General features: G+C 42.5%; 1 protein-coding gene across 5 annotated transcripts in view; it reads right to left on the bottom strand.

The window, feature by feature from the left end:
- Window positions 1-24,881, bottom strand: part of ARHGAP26 (Rho GTPase activating protein 26) — a 431,503-nt gene that overhangs the window by 96,432 nt on the left and 310,190 nt on the right. For all 5 annotated transcript variants that reach the window (XM_035014358.1, XM_035014359.1, XM_035014361.1 and 2 more), the window contains exons 18-19: window positions 15,516-15,675; window positions 434-572 (exon numbers count right to left, since the gene is read on the bottom strand). In XM_035014358.1, the coding sequence (XP_034870249.1) occupies window positions 434-572; window positions 15,516-15,675 (299 nt within the window). The remainder of the gene's footprint in view (window positions 1-433; window positions 573-15,515; window positions 15,676-24,881) is intronic.

Here is a 24,881-nt window from a genome sequence, read left to right as displayed (position 1 = left end):
AGCCAGGGCCTGGCCTCAGAGTCACACTCAAGTGGGGCACGTTACTCGCACTAATAAGCATTTAATGACAAACTGAGAAAAGGAAACTGCTTCTGTGGGAGCCGCTAACCAAAGAGGGGCCAAGGCAGTGATGCCAGAGCTGAGCTCTTACTGTGCCACAGGAGGAAACAATGCTCAGCTGTTTGCCCAAAGGAGATCTGGAAGAGAGAATCCTGCACAGCAAGTGGCCCTGGCCTTTCATTTTCCTAACACTGTTTCCTGTCCTACCCAGGCTTACTCAGCAATGAACCGGGGAGGGCCCAGCCACACACCATCCTCAAGGACACACAGGACAGCAGGACACAGAGAGGCTGGAGACGTGCACCCTGAGCAGGTGGGAGGCAGCACAGGACATCTCTTGAGCACCTTGCTGGCCCCGAGCCATGGGACTCACGTTTTTCTGCTGATTGCATGGCGTGGAAGAGTGTCAGGGGCCTCTCGCTGCAGGAAGGGGGCTTGGAGTCACTGCTCTTCTTCCGGGACAGGTGCAGCTGGGCATTGGTGAGAGGTGTATCAGGCACGGTGTTAAATATCTGCAAGTAAAGTTGCATAGAAGGGTTACACACTGCTGTGAGTGGGGGAGCAAGCCCTAACCAGCGCAACTGAAAGCTTGGTGGTATCAAAGAATCAGCAAGAAAACCCGAAAAGACCACCGGCATTAGCTCAGGACTTCATTTGAAACATCTCTCAGAACTGGCACTAAACATTTTCTTTCGGAAGGGATTCTCAGAGTTTGCCGACCATTCCCTTCCATTTCCAGCCCCTTCTGCTGTCACTTTCACTGGTCCTCCCTCTGTTGTTCTCTCCAGGGAAACGAACTGTGCTAAATATAAGCCATTGTCTATTAGTAGGGCTTTGAGTGTTTTGACTACCTTTGTCCAGAACCAGTTCATCAAAACCCTTTACTTTTCCTCACTGGTTCTACTGACCAGTTCTTAATGATTGCTTTGCAAATTTCTTAGAACGTGAAACTGCATTTAAATAACTTTCCAAGAAGAAGTCCAGAGCAGGGCACCAGTTCCCAGTCCTCAGTCATCCTTAGATGGAGCCTGCTTTCTAGTTCAGGAGCTCTGTGTCATCTTTGATGCTGAGAGTTTTCTCATTTAAAAGGGGAAAAAAAGGCTGATGATAAAAGTAACCAATACCACAGACAATTCGGAAAATGTAGAAAAGCATCAGGAAAAAAAGAGAAAAACTTTCTAATTCCACTATTTAGAGACAACCACGATAAGCATTTGAGTTTTCTTATGCACTTTTTTCTTTTAGACTTTCACTTAAAAAAAAAAAAAAAAAAAAAAAAAGTCCTGGGTAAAAAAACAAGAACAAAACAACAGACAAAAATCAAGACAATACCTTTTCTTTTTACAGATACAAGCATGATGTAATTATTACAACAGCTACACTTACGTGGTGCTTACCATGATCACCACAGCCACCACACAATGTCACTTCCCTAGGGATGTGTCACTGTGTGTGTTTTACATGTGGCTCCTTCAGTTCTCAGTGGCCTGGAGCAAGATGTACTGTCCTCACCATTTATAATAAAGAACAAGACAGAGATCAGCTGCCACAATTATAGATACAATTACAGATAACATAGAAAGCTGTATCCCTAGATTTTCTTGATTTCTTTTCTTTTTTAAAGATTATTTTATTTGAGAGAGAGCACAAGTGGTGGGGGCAGAGGGAGAGGGAGAGAGAGAATCTCAAGCAGACTCCCTGCTGAGCAAGGAGCCTGATGTGGGACTCGATCCCAGGACCCTGAGAGCACGACCTGAGCTGAAACCAAGAGTCGGACACTCAACTGACTGAGCCACCCAGGAGCCCCTCGATTTCTTTTCAAATGCATATAAATGATAACACTAATTCATTCAGTCAAGAAAGATCTTTTGAGCATTTACTTCATACCTAGTACTCTGGATATCACAATGCACGAGGTAAACACGTTCCCTGTGGGGAATGTTTTTGCATCCAGTAGCTGTGATTTACTGAGCATCTGCCATGCCAGGTATCAGGTTAAGTGCTTTGTAGGAGTTACCTCATTTAATGTCAAAAAACCATTTTCCCTAATTGGGATTACATAATCTACACAGTTTTGTATCCTATACATCTAACATTATATTTCAACATTTCTCCTTTCTTTAAAAAATCTTAAACATGATTCTTTTATTTTTTTAAAAGATTTTATTTATTTATTTGACAGAGAGAGACACAGTGAGAGAGGGAACACAAGCAGAGGGAGTGGGAGAGGGAGAAGCAGGCTTCCCGCTGAGCAGGGAGCCCGATGTGGGGCTCGATCCCAGGACCCTGGGATCATGACCAGAGCCGAAGGCAGATGCTTAATGACTGAGCCAGCCAGGTGCCCCTTAAACATGATTCTTAATGGTTGTGTAACAACCACACTGTATTAAGATATCAATATTTATCGATCTACTCATTATCATGTCTCACTCTGGAGCTAGCCTCCTCCTGGATTTCCTCCTTCTCAACAATCATGAGTAACAAAAGGAAGGTGGGGGCACCCCATTTCCTTCAACTATGGGTAGAATTAGATATACTACACTCTTTCCAATGGCCCTCTCTCTCTCCTTTGTGAGTGCATTTTTTTTTTAAAGATTTTATTTATTTATTTGACAGAGAGAGACACAGCGAGAGAGGGAATACAAGCAGGGGGAATAGGAGAGGGAGAAGCAGGCTTCCTACGGAGCAGGGAGCCCGATGCGGGGCTCGATCCCAGGACCCTGGGATTATGACCTGAGCCGAAGGCAGACGCTTAACGACTGAGCCACCCAGGCGCCCCGTGTGAGTGCATTTAAAAGCAGAACTCTGAAGCTGATATATAGGAAGCAAAGTCATAAGAATGATGAGAATTTCAGCCAAAACAGCTGCTCTCCATGGGCTGGCAGGTCCTTGGGCTCCAATGATGCCAGCCAGCTGGTTAAGTCAGTCTTGCTCCCAAACACAGCTGTCTGAAAACAGCATTATCATATTTTCCCTAGGGGACTGAATTTTCAACAAAATAAACTGAATCACAACATAGCTGAGTTCAAGTGGGGCGAAGGGGTAAGAAGAGAAGGGGACTTAAAGCAAAAACAACAGAAACGTCCCGGCTTCCAGAGGAGTTGGCACCCTAAAAATAAGTACTGGGGCTATACGTATGTGCAGTCCCCTGAGTTCTGCAAGGGAAGCAAAAAGAAACTATGTTTGTTGTTGAGTTCAAGGACCACAGACTCTAAGAGGCTTTCTCCCCGCTTTCCTGTGTTCCCTAAACACTGCTGAGCTGCAAGGCTCCTCCCAGGTGACCACCTCTTGATGCACTATTATCACTGACATTTAAACCTTGCTCCTGTATGTGAGCATCTGTGCCTGGCAGGCACCGTGCTAGGCACTTCATGTGACTTCTAAGCCACAGGTCAACTCAGCATATTAAGTAGGGTGAGTCTGCCACAGGAGAAATCTCCTGACCTGCTGCACAGCGAAGCAGGAGAGAGGACGGACCTGGAATGTAGGGCTGAGGCTCCTCACATCTGCACTCTCCACGTCCTCAGCTGTCATTACTCATTCTGCTCAGCTTTTCCAGCCAATCTTCACTCCAGAAGCCATGCCCCGAATGGATAAGCATGGATTTCAACAAATAATGGTGTCCCTTAGCACTCCTCTGCCTCTGCCCTCGACTATAGCACTCTCAGCCACCCCTAGCTGAAAACGTCTGAAAATGAATTCAGACTTGTGATAGGCCTCCACCCCCTTACGTCTGGCCTTCAAGTTTTACTTCTCTTTTCGTAACTGGAAATGAGCTCCCTGGGCAACATTACAATGGGCACAAAGAGAATGGATACACATTTTAATTTCAACTATCACCAAAAATGTGAGGTTATATTCCTACCTAAAAAACATCGGAAATGCTGGAGAAGCAAACAGGTTGTGAGGAAAGGCTGCAGATTTCGGCAGATGCGTGAAAAATTGCTTCCAAAACAATGTTTATACCCAGCCAAGCAGGAGGAGACATGGAACCCAGGAGAGTCGTTCATTCTGACACTGGTAGGTTTCTTTAAAAGAAAAGCTGTGAGACCATATCGGAACCAGTTCTAGGAGATTCTTACCACGGGTGAGACCTACAGTCCCAAAGGCCAGTTCTCCGGGCATCACTGTGAGCCAGGCCCAGGCTGCTCAAGAGCTCTGATGCGGCCGCTCTTGCACCACAAAATGTCGAGTGCCAGACACAAGATTACCTCTGCTGGGATTACACATGTCTCCGGAGTGCAAGGGCACCTCTGTAAAGGTGAGCAAGTCAGGGCAGATGATACAAATTTACGTTAAGGAGTCTGGAAAATCACTCCCCTAATGACTGTTGTTCATTTAACTCTGAAACTTGCACAAATACAAGCTGTTTAAAGCCTGCCTACTGTCTGGCCACTTTCTAGCGAGGCCAAGAGTTTGTCTCCATGCTAAAAGCTCAAGCTGGAATTCTGATGACAATTCGAATTTTTCACTTTTGTTGGTTATTCCAAACCTGTTTTGTTTGGAAGAGGTAATTTCAAGAAAATCAAATAAGTTTCCTTCTTTCTGTTGAGAAGAATACGAATGACCCTGCTGAATGACGCAAGTGTGAGTTCCTATCATTTATGGGCAATGGATTTATGGAGCTCTACCACATGGCTGGAACAATCCACACATTTCACAGAGACTTTCCAAATTAACACAAAAAGGGGGGGGATTTATTCTGTGCCCCCAAGTGCCCTATTAATTCTGTCCAAACTTACTAATTCTGAGTTAGGAACACTTTAGAATTAAAAGTTACTGGGAAGGCCATAAGCCTTCTGGAAGCTACTGAGGCATAAAACTGTAACATAAAAAAACAACTCCGGATATCTCTTCCAAGTATTCCCAATTTCAAGCTTCCTAAAAGTGGAATTAGCAGACCCGTAAATACCAAGCTTCTGTTTCCCCTTAAGCTACAAGGGAGAGTGGTCAGGCTTCTGCAGTCACACAGGCCGGGGCCGGGTCCAGGTTCTGCTGCTTATTCAGTGGGCAACACCTACAGCTACACTGACCTCACCATCACTGAGAGCAGCATCATTGCCATATCACCACAAAAAGTCCAGCAAAGGAATTCACAGCCAGCATGTGGGTAGAAAGCAAAGAGGCTTTGGAGCTAGACAGACTTGGGTTCAACTCAGGCAAGAGCCTCAACGCCTCTGAGCCTGTTTTCCTTGTGCATATGAGGATCTAAAATCTGCCTCGCAGAGCTATTGAAAAGTTAACACACATTAAGTGCTTAGCACAGAACCTAGCAGAGAGTAGACAAGAAGTGGTAGTGGTATAAATGACAATAAAATAACCAAAATTCCTTGAGTGCTCATCATGCTAAGTTATTTACACGAATTATCTCATTATTTTACTCACAATAACTCTGTAAGAAAGGTACTATTATTCTTGGCATCATGAAGGTAAGGAAACTAAGACTCAGTGAGATGAACTGATTCATCCGAGGTCACATACTTGAGTACAGCTGGACTGGAATTTAGCATGACCATCTGGATCTTACCCACGTGTAGTCTTTATACCTATTATTAATTTGAGAGACAGAGGAAAAAATAAGAAGACTCCAAGTTTTACAGTCCAATGGATCTGACTTTAGTTGCTTACTAGTAGTTCTGTGACTCCGAGCAAGTTGTATAACTCTGTGACCTTCAGATGCCTCATCTGTAAAAACTCCCAGGAGTGTGGTGAAGACCAAAGCACCTAACACAGTTTGACAGTCAGTGTTCAAGAGACATTACTATATTCAATAAAAAAGTATAAGAAGGGAAATAACTGGAGACTCAACAATGAATTATTTGCAGTCAGGACATGAGGATTTAATTTATAAGTGCAAATTTAATTACTGTTCTTTGCAAAACATCGATCTTAACTGCTTACAGCAATGTTAAAATTTGCTGTTCTTTTCCCTTGTGTTGTCTACAAAATTCAAATTTCACTGCCCGCCCCCCTGCCTGCCTGAGGCCCATCCCAACAACTGTAGACCACTGCCACTTGCAGAATTCGTTGCTGGCCGTGGCACATACACATTTTTACACATCTTACACATTTTTGCAATCCCATTCATCACATGCTCCTGCAATTTACAAGGATTAGGAGCCTCCCTATAATGTGTGGGGTACACTCTTTATTATGTGCTGTGATTTTTATGGGAGGAAAATTAGGTCATGATAGAGTTCCTGGTCTATAACTGCAAAGTAGCTCTGAGACAATAAATCAACGACAGAGGCCTGGGGATTACAAAGCAAAACAGAAGAGACTGAGCATTTTCCTGAGACACAAATGCATCAGTTCCAAGTATTAAAAAGATCAACAAATCTGGGCTTGTTTAATGTGAGGATGTCTGCTTTGGGAGTGGAGGGCCGGAACCATAGAGCAGGGCTCACACACTGCCCACTCCTTCTCATGACAGACAGTAAGCAGGGCTGCCTAGGGCCTGAAAAGCCACAAACCCAGCGCCTTTCCATGGGAAAGCCAGGCAAGTCTTATTTAGCAGCGTTCATTTACAGCAACAGTTAAGAAGCCAAATTCAAAGGCTACAGCGACAGAGAGGGATTTTAAGGACATCTGGGAGTCTGGTGCCCTATTGATATCAGCATTTTGGCAGAGGGATCAACAATTTAGAAAGTAGGTTGGGAGTTATTAAAAGTCCTTCAAAAGAAACCAATTCCATTTAGTAACCGAGGTCATATATAGATGGCATGGGTCATCCACTGGATGCTGTGATTTTCCCTATCTCCAGAAAGTTTCTATTTCTTGTTCTCTTTGCCAATAGAGGAATAGATGAAAACATAACAAAACCCCACCCTTATTTAAGCAACATTAAAGGAGCTTCACAATTCAAACAATGCTCAGTTTATCTGGGGCTTTTTGGGAGGGAATATACATGTTCAGATCCACAACCCTATAGCATTAATGAAGAGTAATTTGCTCAGCACTTGACACTCAAAAAAGAAAAAAGGCTTGTGACAGAAGCATTCCAGCCCCGCATGTAAGTAAATCTAGCTTACTTGTAAACCTAACATGGGCAGGACCAAAAAGAGCATACTCAGGAACCAATGGAAGGAAAAGTAACAAAAAATAAAAAAATAAAAATCAGTGAGCACATTAAAAAAAAAGCCACGACCATAAGATACAAGACTAGCTTCCCAAGCAGGCAACAGTACCAGGGATTATCTCAATGTAGTAAAGCATCGATTCTTCATCATCATCATTAAGGCTGCATATCAACAGGCTGCTTGAAATATCAAGAACATGAAATAAAACTGCCAAACACTTGTCAGTTGCCAGAAACTATTCAAATCAATTATATTTTATTAACTGATGGACATTTTGTGCACAAACCCCAACAGTGGTGGATTTTGATTCCACCAACATTTTGGTAAAAGCAGGTTGAGGTAGTTTGGTGGGCACAAACCAAGTCAGATCAAAAGACTATCATTTTAATGGGAATGCAAAGTTGCTTAGGACTTGGTGCTTATACTAGGTGTTCAGTGGGGCCCCATCCATGGTTACCAGGCTCTTCTCCTTGACGGATAAGATTAAAAGTTAACATACTTCTAAAGGGGGCACTGATCTTTGGGCATTTCTAAGAATTAACAATTCAAAGATCAACACTCCTCTCTCTTCCAAAGCAAACTGATGAGCTGGGAAAAGAATCATGATGCTTTCTTTTGTAAAAGATCAACAGGCATTGAAAGAGGCAATGGTGATAAAAGCATGTTGTGCTTAGGCACATGAGCACATCCACACTCTGCTTCATGTGCAGAAACCTTTTTGAGTGCCACAGCCAAAAGAATATCGTGGACCATTACATGAGTGGGTCTAATCCTACTCCTACAGGTTGGAACTTAGTAGGAACATAAAACGCACGCACATACACGTTATTAACCTGAGATTTCACATTTAACCGAAACTATAAAAAGAAAGCAGTTTGTTTCCTTGGTATGGTTGTTCTTTCTCAAACATCTAAAATTTTCAAAGTTACTGGCAAGGTAACCTTTAACCAAAAAACAAAAGGAAAATATTTTAAGTAGCAAAATTCCTGGGCGTTGGGGAATCTTAGGCAATGACAGCACTCAACATTTTGTTTTAGTATCTTAACTAGAAGCATATAAATATTGGTAACTTCCACTATAACCCCAAGTATTGACCTGCTTGACGTTTTAAGGCTCAGAGTGATAAACTGTGAGCTGGGCAAAGATTGTGTCCCCATACAGAAATGGTAATTTTATATAATGGATTGTTACCTTAAAACAAGCATGGAAAGAACTAAAATCTTTCCACTTTGATATGTGACTACAATCTAAAAAAAAAGCCAGACTCTTAAGACTATTCTTCTCTAGGTCTCATATAATCCAAGAACCAACAAGAGCCCAGGGTATGGAGTCACTGAAGGGAAATGATGCCATAAGCTAGAATTTCCCTTTAAAAGTCTGGCAAGAAGAACCAAATAAAAGCCATTAGGATCTCACTCTACCCTGTGAGAAGTAAAGGCTTTGTAAGTCAAAGGTTACGTTCTGAGACTTTTTTTTATATAAAGCCACAAGTTTACATATAGTCAACTCTATGATTTTTGTGCTTCATTTAACAAGTGATTTTGATATTAATAATCAGAGTATAATTTGGTTCACCTTCCAGAGAAGTCTTTCTAAAGTGCGGATGTAATCATTTCACCCCTTTAACGTGGAAACCTGAAAGCTCCCATTTTTCAGGAGTAAATGCAAACCCTTTTCCATAGCTTTCAAAATCCCTGACAATGGGCTAAAACCAACGATCTGGCAGGATCTCCCACCACTTGCTAACATATAACCCACATTCTTTCACAACCATGTCATTTTAACACACATGAGTTAATTAATCCCTAGAAGGCTGTCCCTCATGTCTCAACTCTTTCTCTGCCTAGAAAATGTCTTTATCTGTCTGAGCCCGGTACAAGCAGAATTAAGTGATTTCTCTTCAGTGATGCCATACACTTGACTCGTCTTACTGGATGTCACTTAGCATGCTGTATCATGCTTAGTCATACCCTGATAAAATCGGAGGGCCTTGGGAAAAAGGTCCCCTCTTATTCCTTTCCAGCCAGTAGTAGATGCTCAATAAATGCATGGCACAGAGATAAACTAGAGCAGATTTGAGCAGCTTGGGTTGTAAAAGCAGTTCAGATCTAGTTCCTCTCCTAAGGTCTGTTTCTTAAACTCTTTACACTTCAGGTTCATAATTTGTAAACTAGAGGTAAAAATATGGACCTTGTAAAAATTAAATGATATGATGATATAAAGCTGCTTAGCACAGTATCTTGTGGATAAGAAGCTATAATAAAAGTTAACTGTTACTGCTTCTAAACTATGTACATTACAAAGATCCATTACCTTCAACAGAGTAAGTAAATCAGTATATATTACCAAACATGGAAAAGGAAGATCCCCACCAGCCCCCAAACATAGTCCCTATCTTCTGGCTTTTTCCTCTCTGCCTCCACTTACTGTGGGATATTTATCTCCTACAACTATTCCAAACATCGCTCTCCTCACTGGGTCTGCCGGGGGAGGTGAAGGACTGAGTTTCTGGGCATATGCTTTAGCCATATACTTTAGCCAGTTCAAACACAGAAGCCTTTTTCCTTCTCTTAAAAAAAAAAAAAAAAGACGTTTCATCAGGTAAAAGCAGCTGAATTTTATGGCTAGAAAACATTCCCTGCCCCCCTCTTTTAAATGTCAATTTTAAAGACAAAGATGTTTTTCCAGTTTTAGACATAGATGAGTTAGTTCTCCACACTGAGGCTCAATACCAAAGGGTATTTGAGGACTGACTTGTCAGTATCAACAAATGTTTGATGCCCCCTGGCTGTGTAAAAAATGGCAATGCTAAGAAGGAGAAGAGCGCTTTCTGTAAGAAATACCAAGGAACTGCCTGTGTTCAGCGCAAGCTTCTCATAAGAAAGCCATGCCTTTTCCAACAGGAACTTGCCAGGCATAGGGAGTGAGGCCTTATGGCAGAACACCTACACAGATGGCAGCTCACAACTGCCCCTTCCCCTCTATGTGCACACGGCTTCTCTCAGCCAGAGGTGGGGTCTCTTTCCCACCTCTTCAGTCTGGTTGGTCTGGTGACTTGCTTTGACCAACACAATGTGGCTGAAGCGACACTCTGTCTATTCCAGGCTGACGCCTTAGGAGGCCTTGTGGCTTCTGTGTTTGCCCCCTTGGAAGTCTGGCCCAGACTATCAAGTGAAGAGGGATCACATGGAGATAAAGAGGCCACAGAGAAGAGAACCAAGGTGTCCCAGCTGACAGCTAGTTCCCAGGTTCCAGACATGTGGATTAAGGCCATCTTGGATCAGCCAGCTGCAGTCAAACCTCCCCAGCAGATACCATATGGGACACACAGGAGCGCTCCCCAAATTTCTGACCCACAGAATTGAGAGCAAAAAAAAAAATAATAATCCTTGCTGTTTTAAGTCACTAGGTTTGGAGATGATCTGTTATGCAGGAATAGATAACTACAACAGGCATCTTATGGTTCTCTCTGTCTCGGAGTGGCTCCAGTGGCTAGATGCCTGGGCCACCATACCCTCTTTTGGTACTATCTTCTATTACTTCTGTCTACTGTTACTACACATCTGTTACCTAATTTTATTCCAAGGGACCAATGAAACACCTTCTACAAAATGTTCTTAACAACATGAGAGAGTATTATGCCAGTCATTGCGGGGGACATACATTTTAGACCTTGTTTCAAGCAAGACGGCATATACTATCTCATGCTTCTTGTTGGCAGATAGGATAAAAAGATGCTGTGAAAGCATTTCTTCAAGTGGGGTTTCAGAATTTTGTCCAACTTGTGACACTAAAGTTAGAAAAGTAGTCACTCATGGACATTTGTGTATGTATGTGCATATTTCTAGAAAATTATAGCCAAGTCTAAGGGAATACTCATTAAATATTAACTAAGATGTTAATAGTGTAAATTTTAAAGAATAAGTCTCCGACAATATTCATCTGAGGACATAAGAGTGCTCTGGATTTGATGACTACAGTTCAGTTCTACTGGGGGGATATTTATCCAAAGCATCATCTCCAGAAAGCCAGGGGCCAGAGCATGGCCATGGATGCTTAGGATTTCTATTAGGTGAACTTCATAGGCTCCAAAAGGAGCCTAAAGCAGGAACTGCTCATTTTATACCAGACCAGACCTAAAGCTATATTTAAAAAGGAGTCTAGTTGACTTATTCTAAGTTGTTTTTACCAGAAAGGCAAACCTGATGAATATGAAGGACTTTCCCCCCAGAAGAATGCACATATCCAGGTCTTGCAAACTTTGGCCCATCGTGGACCCCCGATTAAAAAACCTCTATCAAGATGGTACACTAGGCTCCTTCAGGACTGGGAACAGGCACTCTGGGGCAGTCTTCATCCCAGAAATGTTTTCAGTCATACTCTTTCATCACTGGCTCCCACAGGAACATAAACCCTCAATGTGATTCATCCCACTCTCTGGCAAAGACTAATGAAAAGGAACATATAATGAAGAAGTGTAATACTCTTAATACTGTAGGTACCTTAACAAATACACAGCAGAGAGTACCATAATTTATAACCCACCAAACCAGATGAGTATTTTCCACCAGTTCTTGCCCATATACTTACAGTCCTGGCCATGCACTTCATATTTCATTTCTATTTCTGTATTTTGTGCCTTTGGCAGGATGGCTGCTTGTTTACCCAAGTTTCAATATTGTTATTAGCACTTTCTGGTCCTTTTTTCTATCATGCTACTTTTGAATTTGCTTGCTGGCTTTGAAAGCCCAAAGACACCAAGAAGAGTTATAGTTCAAAAAATCATTGGACACTGCCTGTTTATAGGCTTAAATACCGCCCCTTTGAGGAGATGGAACATAATCACACTGTTCATTCTTTGCATATCTGTCTCAACATTTAATATTTTATTAAAGAAAAGATCAAATTACAAAAAGTTTTATTTTGGGAGAGGGGGACATGTGACATGCAGAAGTGGACTTGAGCTCTATTTTCAGAGCACTCTGTTGAGACTGCTAAAAACAATGGTTTACAGTTATTAAACCTTATGTCATGCCAGATTCCTGGCTAAGTCCTTTACATATCATACCTTATTTAATCCTCAGAGAAAACCAACTGACGGAATGTGGCTAACTGGCTAGTTGGTCATCAAACTCGCTTCCCCTTGCTCTAAGCACACAGTTAGCTTGCTTTCCCAGCCTCCCTTACAGTTAGATGTTGCCATGTGACCGACTTCTGACCAACGGAATGTGGAAGAAAATAAGGAAAGCATCCTCTGTGCTTAGTCTATACAATCTTACCCAGTCTTCCAGACTCTCTCATTGCACCCAACTGGTTGATTGCAGAAATCTGCAGAGCAGAAGGCAGTTTTACCTTTCTGGTAAACTTTTACCATCTGGTAAAAACAACTAGATGGAAGGCACCTGAGTTGCTTAATTGCCACAGAGGATACCACCTTCGTAATACCCACGGAGAACTCTTTTGTGAGCAAGAGATAAACTTCTATCCTCCTGAGTCACTGATATTTGGGGGTTATTTGTTCCAGCAGTTAGACTGAGCACAGAGAAGTTAAGTAATCTGTTCATGGTCACATAACTAGAAAGAGGTGGCAGATTTGAATCCAGATGGTTTGTCTTTTTTTTTTTTTTAAAGATTTTATTTATTTGAGAGAGAGAGAATGAGAGACAACACAAGAGGGAAGAGGGCAGAGGGAGAAGCAGACCCCCTGCTGAGCAGGGAGCCCGATGCGGGACTCGATCCCGGGACTCCAGGATCATGACCTGAGCCGAAGGCAGTCGCTTAACCAACTGAGCCACCCAGGCGCCCCCATATGGTTTGTCTTTAGAAACCAGTTTTTAAAAAAGATTTTTATTTATTTATTTGACAGAGGGCGTGCACACGCAGGGGGAGTGGCAGGCAGAGGGAGAAGCAGCTCCCTTGCTGAGCAGGGAACCCAACACAGGGCTTGATCCCAGGACCCTGGGATCATGACCTGAGCCGAAGGCAGACGTTTAACCAACTGAGCCACTGAGGCATCCCTAGAAACCATTTTTAACTGCTATTCAATTATATTCCCTTTTCACAAGTTCATTTTTTTCATATATCACATAAAGTTTACTTATACCTGATTTAACTATATTTGAGGGAGGTGGCTGGATGGAGGTCCAAAATTTGGAATAGAGAAAAGATAATTTCTTCAAATAAATCATTTGATTTCCTATCTCTTTATTAACCATGTAAAAGGAAGGCCATGCCACTTAAACAACTTCGCAGGATACTTGTTACTTTGTGAAAGTTTATATTCAGAGGTTCTTTAGTAGTTATTAATGCTCCACAACAAATTACCTTGAAAACTTAGTGGCTTAAAACATTTAGTGTCTCTCCAGTTTTTATGAGTCAGGAATTCAGGAGGGGCTTAGCTCACTGGTCTCTTATGACATTGCACACAAGATGTCCATTGGGGCTGCATCATCTGAAGGACTGACCAGGATTGAAGGATTCACATCCAAGTGACTCACTCATATAGCGGCCCACCTGGTCTGCTTGTTGGCAGGAAGCCTCACTTCCTCCCCACAGGGTTATGTCACAACATGGTAGCTTGTTTCCCCTAGAATATGCAAGTCCAGAAGCCAAAGCAAATGCTGCAAGTTCTTATTTGATCAGTCTCCAAGTCAGTCTCCATTAGTTTTGTAATTTCCTATTAATCACATTGGGATCAATACTAGGATCCCCTCTTCAGAGAGGGGACTATACAGAGCAGTGAATACCAGGTGACAAAGGGTCACTTGGAACCATTTGGAGGCCAGATACCACAAGGGCCCATTCGTTCATCCAACACATATGAGTGCCTACTGAGGACCTGGGGATAAAGCAGCGGACAAAACAGATAAAAGTCCCTGCATGCAAGAAGCATATATCCTAGTGGAGGTCAGAAAGGCAAGATATTTAACCAGTAGGCAAATTATGTACTATAGTAGGAAGTTGTAAAATGCTGTGGAGATATAAAACAGTATCAGGGAGAAGGGGAATGTTGGAGTTGGAAATATATGCAATTTTAAACAGAAAGATCTAGGTAGGCCTCATTTAGAAGGCCTAAAAGAGGTGAGGAAGTATGCCATAAAGTTCCGTGGAGAAAGACCATTCCAAGTGCTGGGAAAAGCAACTGCAAAGGCCTTGAGGTGTGCATGCTGTGACGTGTAATGAACAGCAAGGCAGTCAAGGTGGCCATTGGAGTGAACTAAAACAGAAGGCCGTAGATGAGATGAGGTAAGTAACAGAGCCTGTGTAGGACCTTCCAGGCTCTTATAAGGGCTCTGACTTCCATGCCATGAAATGGGAAGTCCCTGGAAGGTAATCAGCAGACAAATGATATGATTTGACTTAGCACTGAAAAAATCTCACTCTGGTGGCTGTTACCAAAATAGACAGGCCAAGGGTAGGGGAAGGGAACAAACGAGGATGCTGTTGTAAATATTGAGACAAGAGATGATGATGGCTTGTGTCAGAGTATTATCAGTGCAGACAAGTGATAAGAAGTGGTCTGACTACAGATTTATTTTACAGGCTAGATTATCTAGCACAATTAAACCACCATTCGAGGTAGAGTTTTCATTTAGGAGGTACAGAATTTTTTAAATTACTTTTTATTATATCCCAGCACTGTGGCTATCAAATGGTGTTCTAGGGGACCCTACAAGTTCTGAGAAGCTTCTTAAGGATGTGCTCCTCGGAACTAAGGTGGGACAGATGCATAAAACTTCATGGCCCCCATCCAAGTTTTGTAAGGGCAGCTCTGTTGACAAACTTCATTATGTGGGATGAGAGAGATCTTTTAAGAAAGACCAGAAACTCCACGGCCCTAAAAGACAAGACAGACTCCTCCCAACAGACACAGTATGAAAAAATACATTTAGAGAACTGGAGGGTAAACTACAGATTAGGAAAAATATTGGCACTTGGGATAAAAAAAAGGTTACTCTCCCTAATATTAAGGGAAAAACCTCAACTTCATGAGAAGACAACCACGTAAAAAATGGGTAAGGGTCATTTTCTAAAGGAGGCTCATAAGAATGCCTCTTTCACTGGATTGTCGTGAGGATACAGTAACAACCCATATAAAGCACTTAGCCCAGTTCTCAGGACAGAAAAATGCTCAACCAACGTTGCCCACAATAACCACTACCATAACCACCACTGCTCTCCCTGACTCTCCATTTGGCCACTGCTGCATGACAAGATGATGACTACCACCAACCTCACCACCATCAGCAGCAGCTTCAGCAGCATCATGGTGTAAGAGTCATTAGCAATGGGAACCTGCTTCAACCCTGAATGCCATTTCCAACTCAGGTTCCCCCAAAGACAAATCTCCACTCCCAGTGACCAATGATATATTACCTTTTCGTGATTTTCTATTAGGATCTCAATAACAATGTTCTGAAACTTGATGTCCATGATGGCTGCTACTGTTTCTTCCTGAGGACGCAGCAGGGTGGGTCCAAACACCACACCGAGGTTTGCCACTGTCATCAGATTCTGCTTGTGGTTGTTAGCAACACTGGGAGGAAGGAAAAGAAAAGGCACAAATGAGAGAAAGACAGTACAAATAGATAGCTGACTTCCCTATCTTCAGACTCCTCATCCGATAGGAGCCAGACTCTGGGACGTCTTAGGATGTCTTTGAGTCCAAAGAGAGACTTCTCTACTTGTATTTTTGTCCCCCAAAGTTTTCAGAAATCTTTAGTATTCTGGCTATTTTGCTCTTCCAGGACATGACACTCCTTTACCCAATTCTGTTTTGCCTACCAACCACCAACCCAACCAACCAACCAACCAAAGCAGCTGCCCTCCAAAATGTAAAACTTTGCACATCTGAATCCCTGTTCTGCAAATCCAGCTAACTGCTCATCTCTTTTATAAAAACCACCATTCGAGGTAGAGTTTTCATTTAGGAGGTACAGAATTTTTAAAATTACTTTTTATCATATCCCAGCTTTTTATACTTGGCTGTTGTATACTTGGCTGTTGCTTAAACCACTGTGATCTTTAGCATTTTCTCTAGTGCAAATATAAAAACTCTTGATGGCTTTAATACATTTGCAAATACAGGCACGAAACAAGACCTAATTTTTAAGACTAATAGATCTTAGGAAATTCAGCACTTTAGGCTCAGAGTATTAAACCCCATTGCATTAAACATGTGGCTTACATTAAGCAACACATACGGCATAAACAGAAATAAAAGTGCACTACTGTGTGTCCATGGGGCTGTGTTTATCCTGTCACTTATACTCAAAATCTCACGAACACACAGGGTCAGCAGTAGCTGGATCTAAGTGATCTGCTAAATACATATACATATTTTTGGATAAACAGTACTCAAAACATATATCTGAACTCCAAACTGTGACCTAGCCACAAAACTTAATTGTTCATTTGCTGGCCCTGTGTTTAAAAATACACAAATGATCTATTGACAACAAATAAGTTAAAAGTTAAGCCCAATTTAGTATTGTTAAGAAAATATTAGGGGCTTCCCTAAATCACCTGTTAGAAAAAGGAAACTATTCATTACTAGAAACTAGAGAGAAATTGGACAGAGATAGCAGTTTGCACAGACATACCTCCCTAGCATTTAGTGCTATTTATACAGAGTATTTTTTCACACAATTCTATAAATGCCTGCACTGTTTCTCTTGAATACTTCTATTTTGTAGGAGGAGAAGACGTTCTACTGCCTTATAGTGCTGGTGGTGAAACTGAACCTTCACTGAAATTACTACATCAACCAATTTTATCAGCAGATGTGGACTTTTCTATAATTTTCTAGGGCTATAAGTCTAATGTCATAAAAAAAACCCTTCTCCTCTGAAAGGGGCAGGGGGTGGTTAGGTCCGTGAAACTTTTAACTGTGGAACCAGCCAGATACAAAGAGAACTTGCCTTTTGACTGCTAAGCAAGGAGAGTTGCCACTGATATACTGTCCTGTTTCTGGTCCACATAAAAGTATTTTGCAAACATTTTTTGAGTTCTAGTGGAAGGTCTTGATTTTACTTACATAGCTTCCCATCTACCCAGAGCTGTATCACATTTCTGTCTCACATTCAATGCAGAGGGTCAGGTTCTTACCCAGCAAGGGGAAAGACTTTGGTTCTGTAACTCAGTCAATCAGCAAGTATGCCCATTTACAAGCTGCTTGTAACATCACTCCTTTCATCATGGGCTCCTGTGTGCAGGAAGTGAATTCCGTGCCCTTATACAATGACACGGTGTGTGTAAAGTATTTAGCAATGCTGCTATTGTTTGACTGTTCTGATAATGATTATAAACCCTTGATGGGCTCCATTGTCTTTAATGTAAAGCCCAGACTCCTTTCCCAACTCACCTCTAAGCCCTCCTCTGCCACCTCCCAGCTCTAGGTCCCTGGACAAGCGACTCAACGTCTAAGCTTTGAAGGGGAGGGGAGGTGAATAATAAGTTTACTTGATGAGGTGGCTGTGCACATTAAATATGGTAATGTGTGGGAAACATAGTGATTATTATTACAGCAATTTACTACCCATCTTCTCCCCACTTTCACACCTATCTGCCTTTGTCATTCCACTGCCTAGAATGTTCTCTTATTCTTCTCAAATGGCCCCCTTCCTTTCTGCAGTCTCTGTCCAGTCTTTCCCCAATCCTCTGCCTCTCAATGAAGGCAGAAGTATTATCTTTATTACATGTTAGTAATGTCTCTCCACTGTCTTAGGATAGAGACTGTGCTTATTTTAAGTGGTAACACCCCCACTGAGCACAGTGCCTGGCCCAGGAGAAGTCCAACGAATACTCATGAGGTGTTAAATGGGATGTGTCTGGGTAGGCATAAAACAACTGTTCCCAATCCAGCTACTTACGCATAAAACCTCCAATTATTATCGATGATTTTTTGGAGGGGAATATATCTCAACTATTCCAACCTCCTTTTTCAAAGCCTGGAGTTGTGTTTCATTTCTTAGATTTAATTAATGAATAACAGTTACTCTAATTTGCAGGCCCCAGTGCCCAAAGGCATTGGGAAAAAAGGTACAGTAATTCTAGATAAGCAACTCTGAATATAAAAAGGCTTGAGGCCATTACCCAACATAATTCATTTCCTTTTTAAAAATCTGTTTTATTTTAGAACTTAAAAAACACATTGATCTAAGGCTTATGAAACTTTTTTGGGGGGAAAGTTTTAACTTTTGTAGACTGACTACCATTATCTTTTGGCATACTGAAGTAATAAATTGATCTGTCACTTGATTATTACTGCTCACAAGTTCATATGGCTATGTTCATTACTCTAGAATGAATTATTAATGGCTTGAGATCTCTCTGTATCCTGGGGAAAGAGGCATAGACCTCAGCCTCTACTGGCACCAGCCATCCATTATAGCTTGACAAATTTACAGGTGTGTGGGAGGCAGGCTGGCAGAGCACTGGGAAGGCTAGTCCAGCAGAGGCCACGGGACTCATTCATTAGTGAGGTCTGTAAAACACCAAGAGCTTACTTTGTGGGTGGGTAATTGAGCTGCTTGAGCTCTTCCTCACGTAGTCCAGAATGTCATGTTGAGTCTTGACTTAAAATCCATACACAAAAGTTTCTTGTGCATTGCACATTCCACTGAAGGAGTCTCTGACATGCCTTTCAGATCCCTAGGTCGACATGGACTTTTCTGTGGTGCCTTCTGCAAGAACTGCCAATTCTATAGGCTTCCTTTCCAGGTTGCAGAAACAGAGTTACACATGTGATTTCAACCGGGGGGAGACACAGTTCCTTTTGTGACCACTGAGTTTGCTACATTAGCTGAAAAGCAGTGTATCTCCTTAAAAGCATGCCTTCAGGGCAGTTGTTGGGGGACTGGCACCCCATGTTACCAGCAGTTCCCTCATGAAATACAATTAATGAGGAAAGAGCATGTTCTAAGGAAAATGGCCTTGGCGGAGGGGTCTCTTGCACCTTTCTGTAAGGGGAAATGGGTGGGGACTCTGGATTGGTCCGATGACCTCTGAGAGGCAGAAGGAGGTAAATCATTTCCAGATGAGGATGATGGTGGGAGTGTTATGAGAGGAGGAGAGAGAAGTCAACCCCTTTGGGGCTTGTAATGCAGTGCCCCTGTGCTGTTATAGGGATCACATCTGTTTTCCTTTGTCTAAATGAGAGCCATGACTCTGGAAGTGCCAAGCAGTGCTTTATAACCACAGACTGGGCCTGATGTCTGCCAACAAAACATAAGCCTATTGCTGGGTTTGCAAATAGCTTCCATCTTGAGGTCTGGAGTGCTGTGTCAAGGAAGGAGTGTCAAAGCTAAGTCCTGGCTCCACTGGACACAATGTGGTGACAGGTTAGCACTTCCTGCAATAGACCGCATGGCTGGTAGAACAGCACAGCGACACTGACCTGCCATGCCGTGCTTCAGGTTCCAGGGTTAAATAATGATCCCAATTTACACTTGCAGGGTGTTTTAGAGTTTCTAAGGAGCTCAGCAACTACGTTTTATGTTTATTCGACCTTCATGATATCTCAAAGAACGCAGTAGCTCTGCAACTTTCTGACAATGTCCCATGGTAGGGAATACATTTTCCTACATAACATTTCACTAGGGCATGCATACATATATACATAAACAGAAAGACACACACACAAACCAGAAACAAAAATTTCAGGAATAGTAAGGGTGATGAATGTTGATATTTTCTATTCTATTCCATCTTAATTCAGTTTCACACACCCCTAATGTGCCATGACTTAAAATTTGGAAAGTGCTACTCCACCGGTAGAGAGTACAAATATTATCTCCAGTTTACAAATATGGAAAAAAAGGCCTAAGGAGACAGTAAAGCACAGTAAGCACAGGGGCTGGAGTCAGACAGATATTCCCAGCTGGAAGACAGCAGACAAGTCACTTGGCAGCTCTAAGCCTATTTTTTCACCTGGAAAACAGGAGCAATAATACCTACCCTCATAAAGTTTTAAGGCTGATTAAGTAAGATGAGGTGAATAAATCTCTTGGCCTGAAATAATGGTGTAATAAAAGACAGCTGCCATTGTTCATGGTGGCAGTCAAGGCAGTGGTGACGATAATGGGAGAAGTAGCAGCAACTGCTAATTTAAAATCACAGTGTTTGGGCGCCTGGGTGGCTCAGTTGGTTAAGCGACTGCCTTCGGCTCAGGTCATGATCCTGGAGTCCCTGGATCGAGCCCCACATCGGGCTCTCTGCTTGGTGGGAAGCCTGCTTCTCCCTCTCCCACTCCCCCTGCTTGTGTTCCCTCTCTCGCTGTGTCTCTCTCTGTCAAATAAATAAATAAAATCTTTAAAAAAATAAATAAAATAAATAAATAAATAAATAAATAAAATCACAGTGTTTGGTGCTGTCACTCCGTATCCTGTGCAGGAACCTTGGGAGGCCTGCTTCTTTCTACCTGGGGCAGAGCCCTCACTCCTCCACCTATATTTTCAGGACTTCTGTTACCTGACATTTTGTATTTCTCATCTTATTATTCTTTTGTTTTTCTTTCTTCCTTTTTAAAAATTACAAAATACTTCAAAACTATAGAAGAGCCCAGAACATAGTATTACTTATTACCCATCACTTCCCCCCAAGTACCTCTGGCACGACAGACTGGGAGCCTAACAGCCAACAGCAAACCCACCAAGCTCACTCTGCCTTCAGGAGCACCACTTTGTCCCTGGCCTGCCTAGCAAGTCCTCCCCATCCGAAGTCCACCCCCCTGCAAAGCCTAGCTCCAAACATTCCCCTGCCTGGAGGCCACACAGAGCTCATTCCTCTAAATGACTGTGTTCACAGTCATTCCACGGCACGTTTCTACACCGACTGTTCCCCCTCTCATGAGCGTCTCTGGACTGGGGGCTGGATCATGATTTGAAGGGCATCCTCTGGAGCACACAGGCAGGCAGTACCAGGCAGGCCCAGGGTTACCTATTCTGAAAGTGGTTGGGTGGGTGGGCCCTGAAGCTGTAGTCAGTATCACTCTTCTCTCTACTACCATCCAGGGGCAGAGAAGCTCCAAGCTCTGGGGCTGAGAAGGATGAGCTGGAGATGAAGCTACTGGAACTATGCTCTTTTTGTGGCTAACAAGTCAAATTTAATTTTCAGAATTGGTAATGTGGTTCCTTTCAACAACTTCAAATTCATCCTTAGTCTATAATGGGGAGTGCTGAGGGGAATCCCTGCCCCTCAGTGGCTACATGTTTTCTAGTAAGTGAGTCTGTGTGTGTGTGTTGCCTGGATACTACCAGGACTTGGTAAGACTGGACCAGTCTAAATGGTGCTGGGCAGGCCTGTGCCAAGGAAACCCATCAGAGCCATAAATACAGCTTTGCTGGGCTGTCCCAATGGCTGGCACCAGAAATAGAGTTTAAAATAGATCGTTCTGTGTATTGACTTGGGTCGTGCTCATCAGCTGTATTCAACATTCTTCTGGGAATGGTCATCCAGTGAGAAGCCATACTTAAAGCTTTGAACCGTTCAGTCGGTGCTTATGGTGGATATAATCTTCAAGAAAACCCTTTGGGGGCGCCTGGGTGGCTCAGTTGGTTAAGCAACTGCCTTCGGCTCGGGTTATGATCCCAGGGTCCTGGGATCGAGTCCCACATCGGGCTCCCGGCTCAGCGGGGAGCCTGCTTCTCCCTCTGACCCTATCCCCTCTCATGCTGTTTCTCTCTCTCTCTCAAATAAATAAATAAATAAAATCTTTAAAAAAAAAAAAAAAGAAAGAAAACCCTTTGAGGCAGGTAGGTAAGGCTATCACTGCCATTTTACAGATGATGAAACTAAGGCGCTGGGAAGTTAAGTAATTTGCCTGAGGCCACAAGGCCCATGAAGGGCAGAGCCAGGAGAGGAAGCCCATATCACCATGGCACTTTGCTGTTCCCACACCACTTAGGGTCAGCTCAGCCTAGGCTTAAAGAGACAAATTTTTCCTTAGAAAACCCAACCAAAAATGAATACACAGAGCAGTTACATGTTTGAGCCTGTGGTGAATAGTCGATACAACAAAAAAACAAATGCTGCTCCTACATTCCCCACCCAAATTACTAAAGTAAAAGAAGGGGGGAAAAACCCAAAAACTCAGGAGAAAAATTGTTTATGCCCCTGAGAGTGATACTGGACTAACCACTGTTTCTTCTCCCTTCCTGCAGGCGGCACACCTGACACAATCATGGAAATGGGGAAAGACCCCTCAAATTTGAGGGCAGTCCATTTGTAGTTGGCGGGCACAGAGAGCTACTTCCTAATGATGAAAGAGTATCAACACTGTAAGACTGAGAGAGAAGAGCAAATTGAAAGGAAAACAGGAGGAGTGCCTGGAAGCATAGTTTCCCAGCCTCACACCCGCCCCCCTCCACCGCCCACCAAAGACAATTATGGCCGTACGTCCATCCATCCAGGTTGCACTGCTTTCATCCAAGGTCTCAAAGCTGTGTGAATAACTACCAATGTCTCCTCTGCTTTTGGTGAAATGTATAAATTATATTTCAGATTGGTGAACCTCACTGCTAAGGTGTTAAGTACTGCCCAGTTTTATATATGTCAACTCCAACACCTGCTTACAAAAGCACACTTGGTGCTAAGAACTCTTCACACAAAAGGGAAAAAAATAAAAAATAAAAATAATAAAAAAAAAAAGGGAAAGAGTGCAACCAGCTCTATTTCCACTCTGGTTTCCTCCAATGCAACACTATTACCTGTTTAAAACCCACCAAAGGCTTCTGACTATTCTTAATTTCAAGATGGAAACCCCTGGCATGGCCTACAAGATCCTGCAATGGCCCACCTAACCTTTCCAGGTCCTTCTCCGTCATGCCCCCTTTGCTCATTAATCTCTGGGCTAAAAATCTCTTTAGGACTGGGTGCCTCCTTCATCATGCTGATCCCTTCACCACGGAAACTCTGCAGCCCCTCTTGATCTGTCTCTTTCCTACCTACTACTCTTACTTCCTCAGAGAGGTCTTTCCAGACACTCTGTACTAGGCCAGGTATCTTGTTACAATGCTAATTCCTCAATTCTCCTTCCTGGCACTTACTGAATTAGGTCATCATTCATGGAATTGTCATTGTCTATCTCCCCCACTGATTCCAAGAGAAAAGAGATGGTATTAACCTCCCTCAGTGCCACACCCCTGGGGCCTATCAGATATTGAGGGGAAAAAAAAGGGACATGTACACACACGCTTTGGGAGGCCACCTTCATCTAAGGATATCAAGGCTCAGCTGCACTAAATGTCTGGTTTAAAGGTCCATGTAAACTACTGGGGTCTTAGAGTATTTGCCAAGCTGGGGAGAGTTGTTGGGGGAGTAGCCATGACAGCTCACCCTGACGGTGAAGGCACGTAACAAACCACATGGCTCTCCTTGGCCACACTGCTCATCTGGAAGGTATGAAGGCCATAAAATATTCACAAGGTATGATTATCATTATTACATGCATTCCCTAATAATATGCATTAAATTATATACCATAAGCTCACAATATAATACCAATCTCCTTCTAATATACTTACAAAACCTTCTGGGATAATGTCTCCTGTGTCTTTTTCTTATGTCATCCCTTCCTGAAAACCTCCTGTACTTCCTGCCTATCTCTGTTTATATTAAAATTGTCATCAACAATAACAGCAACTCAGCACTTAACTCTAAGTCAGGAACGAAGCACTCCATCGATTATCTCATTTGATCTTTACAATAACTCTACAAGGTAACTTCTACTACTATCCCACATGAAGAAGTTAACGCTCAGAAAACTCAGCAATTTGTCCAGGGTTGCATATCAAATAAGTGGTAGAGATGGAATTTGAAGCCAGGGAATCTACAGTTTGATTCCAGAGCTACTGCTCTTACATGCTGTGGGACAATGCAGTGTGTGTGTGTGTGTTGTGTGTACAAACACATGTGAGGCAGATTATATACAGGGCACAGGCTGCCATTTTGTCCCACATGCCTCTCTTTTCTACAAAGCCTAACCTTAAAGAGATCATGGGTAAAAGAAGAACCTGATTATTTTTAAAAGGATGTTTAGAAAGCAAACAAGAATCTCAGCTTCATTGCTGCCCATCAGCATTATAAAACTCGAAACTTCTATTGGTAGAAAACTAATCTGGGTCATGGGAATTATTGGCCCCCTTCAGAATAGGCTGGGTTTTGTTAAGAATGAGAATTGTACTTTTGCTAAACTGCCTCATTTTCTGAAAGCAGTCACAGTCATTCAAAGACTAACAACAGGCCAACCTGAGTTCTATTTGTCCTACACTATTTCAGCCACTTGGTAGTTGAATAGTCTTATGCACAAAGAAGGTACATGCCTTCCATCCAGATGTTAACTGGTGAGCTTTCCCCTCTCTGGTCATGGTCACTTCAAGTTCTAGCCTGTAGCTGTATTCTAGGACCCAGTTCACATGCCTGGATGGAATAGCACTCACTTTAAAAAAAAAAAAAAAAAAAACCTACAGAGAAGCTGGCCCACAGAACCCTTCTTCCTGGAAAATTACTTAACCATTTCAAATTGTATAACAATTTGAAACATTCTCAAGTCCAATGGAATTATCATTTTCAAAGCATTTTATAGTTTCTAAGGTCCTTTCACATTCATTACTGATGATTTATTTATTTTGAAGCTTACATTCTCTAGTCGAGAGAGAGACACCAGAACATAAGTAGAAGTTTAAAAGTTGCCTCTGTGCATGCCAACCTGATGGCACCACGTGCTGCAAATCTATCAGTTCC

The sequence above is a fragment of the Mirounga leonina genome, unplaced genomic scaffold, assembly GCF_011800145.1.
Source record: "Mirounga leonina isolate KUSES-001 unplaced genomic scaffold, KU_Mleo_1.0 Mir_168, whole genome shotgun sequence".
Classification (NCBI taxonomy): domain Eukaryota; kingdom Metazoa; phylum Chordata; class Mammalia; order Carnivora; family Phocidae; genus Mirounga; species Mirounga leonina.
The sequence above is the reverse complement of the archived record's forward strand: the minus strand, read 5'-3'. Positions and strand labels throughout refer to the sequence as shown.